At 39.0% G+C, this 17029-nt stretch overlaps 1 protein-coding gene across 2 annotated transcripts; it reads right to left on the bottom strand.

Moving 5' to 3' along the window:
• Window positions 1-422: 422 nt before the first annotated feature.
• On the bottom strand, window positions 423-7150 carry six4b (SIX homeobox 4b). 2 transcript variants are annotated; one of them, XM_046835640.1, is made up of 3 exons: window positions 6013-7150; window positions 3548-4179; window positions 423-1886 (listed from the first exon to the last, which is right to left on the bottom strand). In XM_046835640.1, exons 1-3 carry the CDS (start codon window positions 6726-6728, stop codon window positions 1384-1386), a joined length of 1851 nt encoding a protein of 616 aa, XP_046691596.1. In that variant the 5' UTR covers window positions 6729-7150; the 3' UTR covers window positions 423-1383. The 2 variants fall into 2 exon arrangements, with proteins under 2 accessions (XP_046691596.1, XP_046691598.1); XM_046835642.1 differs by having other exon boundaries at window positions 423-1883.
• Window positions 7151-17029: the final 9879 nt, after the last annotated feature.

Below are 17029 nucleotides of genomic sequence, written 5' to 3'. Positions count from 1 at the left end.
GCAGCTTTTCCACATCCACTCTGTCATTTAGGATGGCACTTTAAAAATGACCTGGCACATGCAGCTGCCAGGCACTGGCAAACGATCAGAGAGGACACCCATAGTGAGAATTTGAGCTTATGAGAATATGATCTCCATTATGCTGCATATGCATACATTCATGCATTAGTAATGTCTGAGCATCATAGCCAGCTGTCCTAGAGGCCCAAGTCATAGTCTAATCTTGTTAAATGGAGAGTCTTGTGTTTCTTTGCTGCTGACGTCACACTATCGGGTAAAACACAGAGCCAACTTACCTACTGCTTCCAATAATGTATGATTCATTCCAGGTGATGTCATTTTCTTCAGTTATCCAAATGTCAAACCAGGATTCCAGTGTGAAATACCGGTGTCAGTGACACATAAAATCCGTTCACCATTCATTATGCATGTATAAATATAAAGATTTAATAAAGGTGAATGGTTTATAAAAAAATAAGTTGGTTCCATTTCTAAGTGTAGGGCTGAAGTTTTAGAACACTTACGGCATGTGATTTGCTAGCTGTGTCTAAAACTCATACATTAAAGTTTATAGTCTGCAGATTCATTTAATGAGCTGTCGTGGTTATTTTTATACAGTAAAGCAAAAATGCGAAAATTGCCTAATACCTGGTTTACTACAACTAAAATCCTTTACTACTGTAAGGATGGTACAGGAGACCATTTGTTGAATGCCCATAATACAGTATGTTCAGATCTAGGACAAAAATAGTTTCTCACCTGTGGATAAGTTCTTGTTGAACGTAAATTGCTTAACAAGCAAATCATAACCAAATGTTTTTCACATTGTTATTTCAAGCTTCAAAAAACAAATTTAAATACAAAAACCCAACGTCAACCGAAAAAATTAAACATCTGTGCTTTAAAATTTTGAAGAGTAAATGAAAGAATCACTATGAAGCTGCAATGATAGTGCAGAACATTTGCAAGTCTCATCAAACACATCTGCTAGTTTATACCGTACTCTCTCTCTCTGTCTCTGTCTGTGGTTCAGTCCACCATGCTCTATAACTCCTCGTCTCGCTCAGAATGAAAATTTCCATTACAGCAAACAGGAGAGAAAAGACAGTGCTGAGACATCTTGTTCAGGGTCAGTGCATCAACAAGTACATTCTGCAGCCATCCGAGTGCAAGTCAGAACATGAGAGGCTACATTTATTTAGGGATACAAAGGCACTGTTCATGTGTTCCACCTATTTGCACACATCTTGCATACATTATCGTAAAAGCGACAAAGTATAAAAAGATTGATGTGTGCTTAGGAGACCTTTATAGTTAACGCTGCAGTGCAAGAAAATCAACTGCTAATGAAATACAGCTCTTTAGATGTTATGATTACAGGGGTCAGAGGTCACTGCTGTCCTCGTCCATCTGAACAGTCTGCAGCTTGGCCAGCTCTTTTCCTTCCATGTCCAGATCACCACACACTCCAGGAAGGCCCTCACCAGTACCTGCAGGGGTCTCAAGATTGTCTGACAGGGGCAGCTGTGCTTCCTGTGCCCTGTAGTCTGAGGGTAGAGCACCCCCAGTTTCCTGGAGGCCGCGGGCGGTGTGAGTTAGACCGGCATGACCTTCTGTACTGGAGAGCACAGAGGTGATAGCAGCTGTGGCTGCAGGGGCCAGGGGGCCTCCGTTGTTGGGCGAATGGCTGAGGTTGGTGGAGAGAAAGAGGGACGCTGTGTAGCCCAAGTTGCCACTGTGGTCAAGAGGTACACTGGAGGGATATGCATAGGCCACCCCAATGTCCAAAGGCTCCTGCTTGACGGCCTGGTTGAGCGTGTAGAGCAGGGGTTGGCCTGAGTGCTGGGATGAGTCACTAACCACCCCATCCAGTGGAGCTGAGCCTGCTGGGGGCAACAAATAAAATAAGACAATGTTGTAAAGTAAGCCACCACGCCCTGTCTGACCAGGCTGACCACAGGTTAATCCTATAATACACACCCTGATCTAAATCCTGATTTGACCATCAAGATATTTTCCCCTGTTAATTCTGTGCTCTTAAAGGAGATAGTAGATCTAGTCTTTCCCTCAGATAATAACTATTAGCCCCTCAGTAAATAATGCAGAGGTAAAATAAAGGACTAATGGTATCTTAACAAAGTTTTATTTTTATGTGTTTCTATATACATTAAGTGCATCGTTCATAGTTCTTTCAATTTCCCTCTTTCTTTCCCCAATTTCTACCCCTCTTTATGGTACACCATGATCTTTGCAAGTACTTTTAATGTGAAATATAAAATGAAACACCTTCATTTTCTGTTTGCGGTTATATTCTTTGTGATTTCCTTGTAACTCTAGAATGTAGCTCTTGGCACATAACTCCCAGAGTGATAGAATACTGGCTTTTGGCCAGGATATTTTCTTCCATTAGCCTTGCTGAATTGTCTGATAAATAATCAGACAGCTCAAACCCACTCCTTGTACAATCTCCAACTCATTTACTACAGAAAGAACACCCCCCCACCCCAGATTCTTTTAGCTAAAACAGAAATAAAACATAAACCAATACTAATATAAATGTTTCCAAGGCATGCATATGTTTATGCAATAAATTATATTAGTGTGTGTTCCCTTTTGTTATAATAGGCTCTGTCATTCATATACACATTTTTATGTCACAGACTAAAACGCCGTTAAATGGAAAATGCAGTTGAAACAGCTGGTTCATATGTTTTGAAGCACTGGACATCAAAACCACTGTTTTATTGATTCATATTTTATTAGATTGCCTTAAAATTATGGGCAGAAGAAAAGAGGGTTTTGGCTAAACAATTTTAATATTGTATTTTTTTCAGTGGATCATTTAAGCTCAACCATTTTCCTCCTAAATCAAAAGTTCAGCCAGGGGTGGGTTTGTTTTTATGTGGCTCATAAACTGCATATTAAAGGATAAAAAAGATGAGGGTTGTAGGGAGAGGGCAGCAGCACCCAGTCAGCCTTGCTGTTATTGATGTGGCTATAAAATATTCATGGAAAGAACCATTAGTGTGTGGTTAGGGCCATGGAGAGGAGGTGGGGATAATGTCATTGAGGCCTGTTATTTGTTGCAATCTTGAAGTCATCGCAAACTTGACCTGATCCACCCCCCACACACACACCACCACCACCACCCCTCCTGTCTCATTCCCACTTTATTTTATTCACAATACATTGTTCCTATTCCTGATTCACAGTCCTCTTCTACAAATCCTTCATCCACTGATCTCTAAGTAGGACAAAGCATTCAGTTCTTTGTCAAGAAACAAAGAACTTTAATGCTTTTTTGTAAATAAACTTTCACTAATAAACAGAGATTTACGTCTTACACACTTCTAACATTTATCAAGTGAGTTAAACAAAAATGTCAATAAGGCAATCTTACAAATATTTTAAGCATTTATGCACACTATTATATAAAATAATATAATATAATATAATATAATATAATATAATATAATATAATATAATATAATATAATATAATATAATATAACTTAATATAATATAAGATCTAAAATACTTTCTCCTACCGTGAGAGGGTGCTGAAGAAGATGATGGTAGCAATAAAGGAGGAAGACCCAGACTGTTTTCAACCCCAGAAAGGTTGCCCATGGTGTAGCTGCTGAGATGAGGAGCTCCAGAGGGAGAGGGTGAAGAGGACGTTGTGGTGGCAAAAGTGACAACTGAAGGCACTGCTCCATGTTCTGAATGTGAAACCAGAGGCTGCATACCATCTAGTTTTCCAACTGTAGCTTCGTGGCCCCCCATTGCATAAGAGGCATAAGACATGGAGGAGCCACCCAGTAGCCTCTCTTGGGCATGGGAGACCCTCTGGGGATCAAAGGTTAAAAAGTGACCACTTGTGGTTCCAAGTCCATTCAGGAGACTGTTGCTACCATGTGATTGAACATATGCTCCACCATTAAGATACTGAGAGTTGGCGTTTGTTAGGTCACCATTGAAACCCATTCCTGTGGCAAGTGAAGACATTTTGGCATCCCCGATCTGCTGGATGACAGTAGTGGCACCATCGGCATAAGCTACAGCAGGGCTAGTGCCAAGAGCAACTGAACCGGCTGAGCCACTAGAGAGAGGACGAGGAGAAAGATCTTCTTGTCCTTTGCTTGACTCATCCTCTGTGCTATGATTGCCATCTGATTCACTGCAAAACACAAAAGACGTTTTTTTATACAGCCTACTTTAACTTTTTTACATAGAGTAAACTCAGTGGATGTCTTCTAAGCTAAAATGTTAGATTAATCCAGTATAATAGTTAGTGACCGTGCAGTACAGATGAATGCATACAGTGCATTTAAGAGTCGCTGTGTTATATGCTGTTGCTGTGAATTTGTAATCATGGTATGCAAATTTTTACAAATTCATGTTTATTCTATTTCAGTTACAGCTTTGTTCTTTTTGTTTTAACAGTTGTCATCTGTCATTTCGGAAAAAAAAATGCTGCTTAAAAAAATCCAACCTACATTTATTAAAAAATTTGAGGAGATTTTTGTTTTCCTTTCAAATTTCAAATTGTAATAATTTGAGCTAAATTTAAATGCACACAATAAAAAAAGGAAAATGTGAAACTAAATATAAGCAGGATGAAGCCCTACAGAATCCAAAAGCATTTTGGGTGGTAGCATTTAAATCTAACAGGCCTATTCTCTTCTGATAACAGATTATATTCCCTTCAATAATGGATGTGCCTCCATCCCTCCTAATCATCTCAGCATAAAAAAAACCCACTATGCATCTTTTGTAACACTGGCACATAGTAAGTCCATGAGACATTTAGGAATGGAGCAATGAATATTCTAGAAAATGTTTGTGTTCTTGTCAGTTTAAATAAAGGCTCATTGTTTATGTCAGGAATAACAATGATCTGCCAAGAAAAATGTGAAACATAAAACTGGAACATTTGGAGCCTCTAAAAGTGACTTTTTTGTCCTTGGGGTAACAAACAAATAAAAAGCTGTGAGCATTTGGCAGACTTGGGGTCTCCTTACTGACTCTGACAGCTGTGGATACACTAAGCTCAACCAACAAACTAACCAATTAGCTTTAGCTTACCCAGTAGATACGGATACGCTTTATTTACAAAAAATTCTTGTATTTGCAACGACATTCATAGTAGATGATGTATCATGATAAACAACCAATGTTCTCCCTAACAGAAATGAACTCAGAGAATTCAACCCCCAGGTAAACAGTCAGCCCTATGGATTTTGCTGTGTGCGGAACATCTACGTGTCTTCTCATTGCTGATGTGCATGGAAAAGTCTGACCCTTATTTACGAGATTATACTATGTACTATTAATGATAAAAGCAACCTAAGACATGGGTGTGGGTGGAGTGAGAAATGTGTTATTTTTGTTGTGAGCTGAATCGAGTGTCAGTATGTCACAGAGACCAGGTGCACTCAGGGAGTTGCATGTTTGGTTAGTTTACATACACACACTCACACACACACACACACAGGACACAGTATCCACAACAGGAGATAAAGGCCTAATGGATAGATCTCCTCGAGTGATTACTAGGGAGGAGAAGACAATGGGTTTAAAATCCACAAACAAACACACAATGAGTATGTTAATGTAATGTCTCATATCTATAAAGTGCCACTTTATTTATTTTTGTCACAGGCAAAAAAACATTTAAATGTCCCAAAAAAAAGATATAATTTTCTGATTATGATATCACCAAATTTTTTGCTTTTATTTAAGGTGTTTGAGGACACATTTTCAGTAGGGCATTTTTCTGTTTCTTTGCCCTTGAGCATACAGTGCGCGCTGCCATTCTTAAAAACGACACTTGAACGGCCAAAGCTTCGTATTTCACAACACTGTGAAAGTGTGTGTGACCATACACCATGACCACTGCTGTGTATACGCACTAGTGGTGCCATTGCAAAAAGAAGACGTTTTCCCTTCTGAATCATAAAGTGGATGCATGTGATTCAAGTTGCAAACTTTTTTGGAAATGGTTTCCTACCTTTTGGACTGAGCTTCTGATGGATTCCGGTCACGCTGTCTCCTGTTTTTGAACCAGTTGCTGACCTGCGTCAAAGAAAGTCCCGTGATTTTGGCGAGGTTCCGCTTCTCTGCCGGGGACGGGTAACGGTTGCGCTTGTACATGTCCTTGAGCGCGTTCCTCGACCTCTCCTTGAAGCAGTACACGGTCTCTTCGCCGTCCCAGATGGTGCGTGGAAGCGGATACTTCCTGCGCAGTCGGTACTTGTCCACGGCGCCCAGCGGCCTGCCCCGTGCCTTCTCCGCCTCGGTATAACGTGCCTTGTACCACATGTCCTGCAGGGACGAGTGGTTGCACGGACTAAAGTTGTGGTTCTCTAAGATGCAGTAGAGCTCCTGGTAGCGCGCCTGATGGAACGCCACGATGGCCTGCGCCTTGAGGATGCTCTCGTTGCCGCGCAGCAGCTCGCTCTGCGGCAGGGACCATAAGAAGCGTGCGAGGCGCTCCACATTGCCGCCCTGCAGCAGCGCCTCACACACACACGCCACTTGCTCCGGCGAGAACGCGAGAGACGCTGGTGCGCATTCGACTGACACCGCCGCCGTGCCGGAGCTCTCCATGGACAACCCGGCCGGATCGAGCGCGGTCAGCTTGACACTCCCCCGAGTCTCCAGCGCCCTCGAGCTCTCCCTCTTGATCTCATCGGCGCCAATCACCTCACTCGAAGAAGAAGACATGGCTCTTTTTTTTTCACGTGTCCTTGGCGGTGAGTCACTCCTCCGAGTTTCGTGGGCAGCAGTACATTCGGAAGATCGGGTTTCACCCCTCCATCCGAGCGCGATCAGGTGTCCGGTCGCCGCGCAGAGAGAATAAAGATCTTAGTTTCAGAGCTCCGGCGCGAGTTTAACTCCGCAGTCCGTATGGGAAAGGGGGTCCGAACATTCGCACGCCCGCCGATTGGCCGCTTCGAGCTCCGCGGGGGAGGAGCGAGTGATATCCAGAGACAAATGTTTGCGCTCGCAGAAGCAGGCGTGATGATGATCAGCTCAGAGGCTACCTGCCTGATCACCGAGGCGGCACGCTTCTATATACACAAACTTGTTCACACAGGTCGGGGACATCATCCTTTTGAGGAATGTCAACCCATTCGAACAGCTACATTTCATTAATTGCTCAGTAATTGAACTTGCATTAAACCTCATTTACTCCCATCTATTGATTGAATGTAATTTTAAAGAACAAAATCTCCTGAGTTTTTTTCTCTCGTGCTGTTTACTGGAAACTCAAGGGCTGTGTAGGAGCCAGGAACCGCAACAGCTGACGGAGCCCCTTGAAGCTTCTAGCAAAAAGCGGAGGACAGTTTGACATGAGTGCCTCCTAAAATTAAACCCAGCAATGCTGCAAATACCTGGCATCAGCTTTGTGCACTGGGAGTCATTCACATGCTTTCTTTTATTATATGGGGGGGTTGGAATGGTGGTGGCCATCAGTGTATATGGCCTAAGGTATCTCTGCTTAGGGAGTGAAGCAACAATCCAACTATTTCTAAGCAATTAGTCACTGTCATAATAGCATCCTGACTGACAGGTATAGGCATAACACAGTTTTCGGAATCAATCACTCCCTGAAACATTTATTTAGTATTTCAGCTATTCAGGGTTGTACACTGGTCCCTGAACTGTTTCAAAACGCATAAAATGATCCGATTATGATTCGTAATGGTGTGAGTTTTTTTTTTTTTTTTTGCGGTAAGGATATTCCTGTTGGGGATTATGAGATTTAAAAGTCTTTATCTGGTGTTTGTGTGAAAAAGGCCTGGTGAGTTGTGCATGCTATAGGCACTGAGAGAGCTCTTGCCAGTTTTGCTCCCCTCTGTGCCCAATGCTGTCCCGAGGATCAGCAGATGAGCCAAAACACATGTTATATATTTGTTCAAATGAGAAGGATCTATGGAGCCAGAAAGAGAGAGGGAGAGAGGGAGGGAGAAAGAGAGGAAGTCAGGCAGACTTGCATTTAATCAGAGTAAAAAAAAATTGTTTATTCAGGGAGATGAACATCACTTATAACAAGTCTTAGTTTTTTTTATAATTAAGTCAGATTTTCTATTATAAATATAAATATATATATTATAAATATATAATTAATCCTGGACAGCCCTCCACTGTTATTGCCTGCAGGTTTTGGAACAGGGGTTTTATGTGCCTGCATGTGGTCTTCACAGCTGTCGCCAAGTCATTCAAATGTATGTTCATGCTGGACAGTGATATTTTTTTGTCTTCTTCAACGTGTCTGTTTTATCGCTATTGGCATATCCACATGTCCGACGCTACAACCATGAATGGGTTCTTTGTGGTCCGGCCAGCACAGAGCCATGACCGTCCCCAACCCCAGTGCAACCTTCACCCTTTTCTCCATATGTTCCCCATCCATCTGAACCTGGGCCTGAGGGCTACCACCAAACACCTGCCCCTGTTCACCCACAACAAAGACCCCTTCTTCACATAGCAGAGATGAGCCAACATGGATGATGACTGGTGGGCTAATGAGTGAGGCAGAAAAGCAACAGGAGTGAATCGTTTGAAGCTTGTTAGTAAACACACTGAGAAACCCATAGCTCAGCTTTTTTGAATGTATGTGTGCATGTGTGTGTGTGTGTGTGTGTGTGTGTGTGTGTATTGACTTTGTCAGTTTCCCCTATGTCTGGTTCGACCAGTCTTTGCCTGTTTTTTTGTTTTTTTTTATTCTCGTGTAGTGTCAGAATGTTATCTAAGCAATCAATGCGCAAAATGCCGTTGATTCAAATGCACTGCTGAGTTTCAGATGGAATGTAAGCAATACAGCCAAAGTTTCTAATAATCACTACCCTGTTCTCGCTGCTACAAAGTGGCCCATAAAATGAAGATTCTTGGCCGTAGTAAATACACAAGATTCTGAATATAAATATTCAAGCAATGCTATAAATCTACTGAAAAAAATGAGTGTTAGTATTAAATGTCTGCACTCATTGTCTTTTCTGCATTCTGTAAAATAAAGGTAGATTCTCCATCCAGCCTATTGTGTAGTATAGTTGTCATAGTCATGAGGGTTTGTCTGTTAAGAATTGGACTGTTGTTGTCTTCTGTTGACTATTAACACATTGTCTATACCACTTGCTTAATCACAAAATATAACAAGTTAGGCCTACTGCTTGTAGGAAATTCAATGTGCAGTAGGATCTCCCCTTCCCATTCCTGTCAGCTTAATACTATTACTTCACAGATTCACAGTCCGTAGAGCAGGCATGTGTTTAATCTATTTGTCACTTACCGCTGGAGGGAAAAGCCGACTTTATCTTTCTTTCTTCATGTGATTGACAATTGTGAATGACTGTGTTACCTGGAAGAAAGAGCTTTTGTTTTTGACTGCAGAAAGATTACCCTCCTGATTGCTAGGACTCATTGTGCTTTTCTGAGTTATCTGACAAGTAACACCTCCCCTTCTGTAATTAGTTTTTCTAGTTCTAAAGCAAGGTAGTATTTCAACACATTTGTAAATTGGGTGTAAAGAATTAGCAAATATTAATATCATAATAGATTTTATTATGTACATGTGATTGCTTGGCTTTAGTGAAGATTCAGGATGGTACAGTATGGTAGTTTACATTGCATAAATCATTAGGTAGTGGAGTGCACATACTTTATCGAAGGACGCATTAATTCAGGCCAACAGTGTATTTAAATCATTGTTCTGATAAAATCGAGTTAAAACATTTTAATTCTACACCCCTCCTCTCTTGGTAGGTCACCTTTGGTTTGATGACAATGCTGTGTTTTGTAATGCCAACAAACCTTCCATTCCCAGGCCCCTCAGTGCAGGGTGTGTCTTTTTGCCCTGTGTACTGTCAACAACGCACACTCTCACAGTACAGCTTCATCACCTCACATCACCTCACCTCACCTCCCATCACATCACATCACTTCACATCACATCACATATAGACCAACGCTGTATTAAACTATTTTAATCAATAAAATAAGCCAACGAGATGTTAAATACACTCCCACCTCATGCCCCATGTTCAAGGGATAGGCTCTGGACCCGCAATGAACCTGACCAGTAGCAATTCCTGACAATAAACGAATGAATATAAATAGTTTTATTGACAGGCTATTTATATTTATTAACAGCAATACTTATATAAAACGAATAACACGTGGAGTCAACTGATTTTGAATTTATTTACACAGGTTTCATTTGAACACTATTCCTGCGCTCAAAAGTTAAGTTTTTCCTGGCCCAAAAATTTAATATTTATGAAAGCATCCCTTTGAGACAATATCAACATTGAGATTCTTCCTGTCACATCTAATAAAATGCAAAATGTTATCTGTTTTAAGATTGTTTATGTTCTGATGTTTGTGTATGTTACCTCCACCATCCAGACCGCAGTTTTTTTTTAGTTAGATGGTCATTACAAAACATTACTTTCGCTTACCTGCTGTCATTTTTATGCGCATTTAAGTGTCATCATTTTGTTGAAAGCTTTATCTTGGGTCAAATCTCAAATCTCCTGGCAAAGGCAGACACATTTATTTCCCCGCTTAGGGGTAATTTATGATGCCATCAGTCTTTAGAAGAGCCCCCAGGTTGTGTGTTTATACATTTCTTTCTGCTACATTTTCAACTAATCCACACTTTAATTTTAAAGTATGGCCCTGATTGTATTGTAAATGGTGACTAATATTTCAAATCAATTACCTGACTGGTGAAAGTCAACAACCATCTGTCTCTTTTATATGTAACACTGTAGTTTCCCCCTATGGCTATGTGTGATACAGACAAATATTCTGGGGAATGAGAGAAATTTTCACAATCATAAGAACAATTATTTTAATGAAAGCTTAAGTAGTTTTTTAGAATATTTGAAACAATGTATGTATATATTTAGAGTTTTTGTTAATGACAGCATTAAAAAAGTTAATATTTCATATGGAATAATTAATAATGACCTAGGATAAATACTTACTTGAATTATTGTACTGTATAATAATTAAGTTCTGAATGGCCATTTGGTTTAAATGACTTTTACACAGTTTTGTTCACAGTTCCACAATCATTTTACTTGATTTCTAAGGAATAATAGAACAAGCATTCTTTGAATGGTGCTATTATTTAAAAGGTATTTGGAGTATTTGTTTGGTTACAACAATAGCATCATACAAAAATAAAAGGGTTTTTGGGGTTTTTTTTTCACAAAGGCTTTTGTTCGTTATTTACTGATAAAGTATAGAAAATGCATATTTCATTAGAACGACACATTAAATGCCATACCTTTCTATTGTTGACTATTTTTAATCAAGATATAAAAATTTTAATAAAGTAGGGAATTAATCCATAATAAACAGCAATGCCACGTAGCTCACATTGTATTTTTAGAGTATTGTATTATTTGGCATATTACAGTGTGCATACACAAACACACATACAAACACACACAGAGACACAAACACACACACACAAACCATGGATAAAGAGCTCTTTGTGGTTCTTGTTGTCTCTTGTAATTACTTTCAAACAAGCCTCAGTCTTGCTCAGTGAGGGGTCTTTACTGTGAGCCAAGAGCTTTGCCTTGTGCTGTGTTTGCAAGTCTAATGCTCTACTGACAGCCAAGTTTTAAAAAGATAGATGGATGATGGAAAGATTGGGAGATGGATAAGAGACAGACAAAGGTGCAGAACTGAAGATTGTACATCAACACCTACCCCTTATTTATTATTATTATTTTAACACAGATCATCCTCTTTACACAAGTTGACATGAAGTAGCATATAAAGAATGTGTTGAGATGCATACAGTAGGTTCTCCTTTAGTCTCTTTGAATGTGGGAACCCTTATCTTATAGTATCACAGTGTGTGTGTGTGTGTGTGTGTGTGTGTGTGTGTGTGTGTGTGTGTGTGTATGGATAGGGGCTGCTGCTGAGGCTTTAGTGCTGAGACGTGTGCACTGTCAGGTTTTTTCCCTCTTACTGGCACAGTGAAATTTCTGCCCTAGTGAGTCTCACTGCTGGCGACAAGCCAACTTCTTTTACAGGTGTTTACTTTTCATCACTCACAATTTTTATTTCATGAGATTGTATCTATAAAATACTAAAAGTGCTTTTAAAACCTTCATACCAAAACATAAAAAGAGTAAAAAATAAATATCAATATAAAACAGATGATTTTGGAATCTGCTGGGAATAATTATATCTGTAGATCACAGCTGTTGTGGGAGAAAACGCAGACATTTTCAGGTCATATTTATTTAAAAGCATGATCCTTAGTACTGTTAAAGAAAATGATTAGAAATTTGAAATGATCAGAATTATTTTGCATGCACATGCATCAAACATAAAAAGATTCTGCATTTTCTTACTTATGTACTTGTGTTTTCTCTCTGTTTCTCTCTGTTTATTTATTTATTTATTTTTTATTTTTGCTTTGCTCAGCTTTTTATGACTGCTTTCAAGGCAGAGCTACAATACTAATTCTAAAACGGTTACACGGTGTCTTTTTAACAAAATATACCAAAACAACTTTTTAACAAAAATACCTTTCATATCATCTTTAACATGTTATCTTAAAAACTTTGATTACATTTAAAACTATTAGTAGTAGTATTTCATAATTCATTCTTATTTTGAGCAGACATTTTTGATATTTTAAAATGTATGTTATTTTTTTTTCACTGAGACCTATGGTTTTCTACATTACCCATAATGCCAGTCTACAACCTGCTGATAGAGAAGCCAGTGAAAACTCATGTCTAACTAAAGAAACTGATGCTGTGGAACTGTAGTCCTTCAAGTGTGCAGGAGTCTCACCTCCTCATCTATACACTCTTATACCCCTCTTATACCATCCTTAATTTTATACGTTTAATAACGTTCCAGCTAGCTCACTAATAAACATAATAAATGTCTCTTTCATAACTCTACGATTTAACTACAATCCATTCTCAACATTTGAGCTCAGGAATTAATGTCTACATTTCTTCAATACCATCAATGACACGGAAGATTAATGGAAAATAGGAAGAAAACAGCTTTAGTTTGTTTTAGATGTAACAGCAAATTCTGACTGTTGTTTCATCTGTTAGAGATTTATTTTCATCTATTAAATAACCGCTGATAACCACTAACGTCTCACAGGACAACTGAAAATACAATAACAACCAAAAAAACACATACCATAAACACATAACACCTATTTCTTTATAAACAAATTTTGATATGTGGTTTTCCAGTAAGTGATTTTATAAGGTGGGATACAGATCAATCTTTAAAGTTAATAGGATACTCGGTAAAGGTCATTAACCAATGCAACATTTCATGTTTGTGGGTCCTTTTTTTAACCTTATTTCTTATTATATAACTTATTTAATTTTAATCTTCACTTATCTTCTTATAAGACATTGGGTAGACTTTTTCAGCAACATATAGTTTTTTCACAAATTGTTACTACAAAGTTGGAGTCACCCAATTGTATAGGATGTCTTTGGATAGCATTATATTTTCCATTCACTTGAACTAGAAACCCAAATCTGTTTCAGCATGACAATGCCCCTTTGCACAAAGCCACCTCCAAAATAAATGTGGTTTACATGGATTGAAGTGGGAGCTATAAAGATCTGACCTTAGCTCTACTGAACACCTTTGGAATGAATTGGAATGCTGACTGCACCCCAGGCCTCCTCACACTACATAAGTACCTGACTTTATTACCAACCTTGTGGCTGAATCAGCACAAATCTCCACAAGAACACTCCAAAACACTCCTAGTGGAACATCTTCCCAGAAGAGTGGACATTATTATAACAGCAAATGGGGACTAAATGTGTAATAGGGTGTTTAAAAAGTACATATGAATCTTAAAGCAATGTGTCCACAAACTTTTATATAGTCAGTTTACTTACCAAATTCTAACCAATTCCAATACAGACTCATGGTTACACATGGGTGTCAGATATTTGTTCCCTCTGCATAATATCTGATCTGCAGAAAAAATTGTCTTCCCAAACAGACATTTTTTTTTTTTTTTACTATAAAGCAGAAAATAAATTATTGTGTTTGTGTTTTCATTTGATTATCTATTAGCCATGCCTCGTAACTTGTATTAGCTACTCTCTTTTTTCCTTAAAGGACTTGATGGATAGGGAGTGTTCCTTCCTGCTGATTCTGTCATCTCAGAGGCATGAGAAACCAGTTTTTTTCTGTGAGACTTTTTATAAGACAGCTGTGGGGGCCTCACATGGGCCTTCGCACACTAAATCACACTCTACTATATTACTTTTTTCGAAAATGGAACTTGAACTTGAGATCAGTATTAGCTCTCTGGTGTATATATATGACATCTCTGTGAGAGCTGCAGGGTCAAAACTAAGAGAACATTTCACGTGGTGAACACTCGAGGTTAAGGATTCCAGTGTGCTCTATGAAATCATTATGAAAATGTTTTTGTAATGAAGTAAGAGCTAGCAGTAAATCACATTAAGGTTGTGATTGGAATTTTACTATGACTTGGCATGTTGGTCATTTGCCAGATTTGATCTGAGATTAAAACTGCCAATACAGATGCATATCTTGATAGTTCCTGAAACTGTTTATGCCTACATAGATAGGCAGGAGTGTTCTGCAGACTCATAGAAGAGATGTGTGTTAGTGAAGATCAGGAAGCCTCCCAGACAGATCAATATACTGTGAGTCATTAATAATTGTAGATGTGTTGGACTGGGAATTCGCTATGATGCATCTACACTTACAGAGTTATAGACGTATGCACTTCTGGACATAACTGACAGATGAGGTTGTGTGTGTGTGTCTTGGCAGAGTGTAGTCTTATCACAAGGAAGAAAAACTGTGGAAGGGGCAGGAGTTCATGCTGTTGTTATTCAAACAACTGAAAAAAAATTTAACTGCTGACAAAAAAAGACAAAGTGAGAAAAAGTTATTTTTGGCCCAGTACAGAGAACTGATTTATATTCTGGAGGGACACAGTGCTCTGAGCATTAACTGTTAATCAAGAAAAGAATCTATAGACCCATTCTTCCTTTATCACTTAATTGGTGATAAAAATAAAGCATTTTTTTTTTATCATTTATTCAGCTTGTAGTCATCTCTCATTAACAAGGTAAAGGAGAAAAGCAGTAAGTGGTGTTTTGAGTGTGTGCCTCCCTACATCCCACTACTGCCAGAGTAACACATATTAAGATGGAAATGCTAAAGATTACAAATACTACTACTACTACTACTACTAATAATAATAATAATAATAATAATAATAATAATAATAATAATAATAAAGAATTTTATTCACTGTGGCGACCCCTAACAGGAGCTGCCGAAACACAAAGAAGAAGAAGAAGATTTGCTTACTGCAGGAAACAGCATTTCTTCTTGTGAGTTCAGTTTTCAATTATTTTTTCTTGTGTTTTTTGCACAACATGCCATGTAGGTCTCTACTCAAATAAAATTTTTACCACATTCACCAAATATCATTCCTTCACAACCAACTACATGACCTTTGTACACAGAACTGCTTCAAGCGCAAATATTTTCGTTTGTATTTGCAAGTTTGCGTGTGCATGTATGCACATCGGTATGTGAATCTGTGTCTTTGTTTATGTCTTTGACCAGCAGGAGCTCACTCCATCACTCTTGTCCTGGAGGCATTGCCATCGCAATGGAAGTGATCATGTAAACACTGGATCAGGAGCATGTGCCAGGGGACTGTTTGCAGGTGGGGGAGGAGAGGGGAGAATGCAGGAAGGCAGGGGGTAGTGGGGGTTACCATTCCATCCTGGCCTGAGTTTATTTCAATCCAAGGTCAGAGGTATTGGCACCCTGTGTTGTGTTAGAATCTGTGGGGATGACAAATTTGTACAAAACACTGAGCTGAATTTTGCTCAAATTATATGTGCTATATTACACAGTCTTAAACAGTGTTTTTCAGATATTGTGTTTTTTCATTGGACTGTTGAATTGTTATTTATGCAACTGCAATGTCTTCAACTGTTCTATAACTATGCATTGTGTCTTAATAATTTTAATTGCTTTTTTGCCTGTTCATAATTTGGAAATATTCACTCTTAATCTTGTCACACTTTTGCCCCAGTGTCCCTCCTGTACTCCCAAAACGTCACCTTCCCCCACCACACAAAATCCACTGCAGCTGGAAGCAGCCAGATCGAGTTTCCATCCAGGTCTGCAGAGGGGCAAGAGCTGCTGTTTCTCATTACAAATGCCTCAGGAGATGTGGTCACTTACCAACTGAAGGAGCAGTTAGGTCACCAGGTAGCTCCTGTACTCCAAACAACCCAGAACACAAACTGTCAGTCAACCAAGCAGACAACATGTTTACAACTTTCATCATTCCTCCATCTTGTCTACTGTTTGAATATATTCTTTATATTCACCCATAGGTTGTTGTACATTTGTGCATTTATATACATCTTGTAATTGACATATGAAATTGATCAAATATATAATAATCTAATAATCAAATAATATAACAACTATTTGATCATATTCATACAATAAGTAAAACATTTTCAATCATACAGGTTCAAAAACAGGCTATGAGTTATTTTTTCAACCTTCTACAATGCAGTTTCAATGAGGATTTTTTGTTATCCCTTGTAGACTCCTGTTCTGACAGGAATACAACTTGATATGGTCTTCTGCTGTTGTAGTCCAGCCTCAAGGTTTGACATGTTATGCTTTCTGAGCTGTTTTTTGCTCACCACGGTTCTAAAAAGCGGTTGCTTGAGATGCAGTAACCAAACCAGTGAGGCCATTATCCTCTGAGCACTTTTATCAGCACGGTGTTCCTACCTGCAGAACTACTGCTCATTAGAGGTATTTTAACACCATACTGTGTAAACTCTTGACTGTTATGTGTGATAGTCCCTGGAGATCAGCAGTTTCTGAAATCATATACCAGCCCGTCTGGCACCAACCTCCATGCCACAGTCATTAGTAAGGTCACATTCTAATGTTGTGATGTGAACATTATCTGGATT

Source organism: Silurus meridionalis, chromosome 23 (genome assembly GCF_014805685.1).
Source record: "Silurus meridionalis isolate SWU-2019-XX chromosome 23, ASM1480568v1, whole genome shotgun sequence".
NCBI lineage: Eukaryota > Metazoa > Chordata > Actinopteri > Siluriformes > Siluridae > Silurus > Silurus meridionalis.
This window is presented reverse-complemented; position numbering and strand designations above follow the sequence as displayed.

Bases quoted from the DNA above. Each gene is read 5' to 3' on its own strand.
- six4b (XM_046835640.1), bottom strand. From the start codon at position 6,728: ATGTCTTCTTCTTCGAGTGAGGTGATTGGCGCCGATGAGATCAAGAGG. The intron at 4,180-6,012 runs GTAGGAAACCAT...TGTGTTTTGCAG, and splicing joins TCAGAAGCTCAGTCCAAAAG to TGAATCAGATGGCAATCATA. The intron at 1,887-3,547 runs GTAGGAGAAAGT...TGTTGCCCCCAG, and splicing joins TTCTTCAGCACCCTCTCACG to CAGGCTCAGCTCCACTGGAT.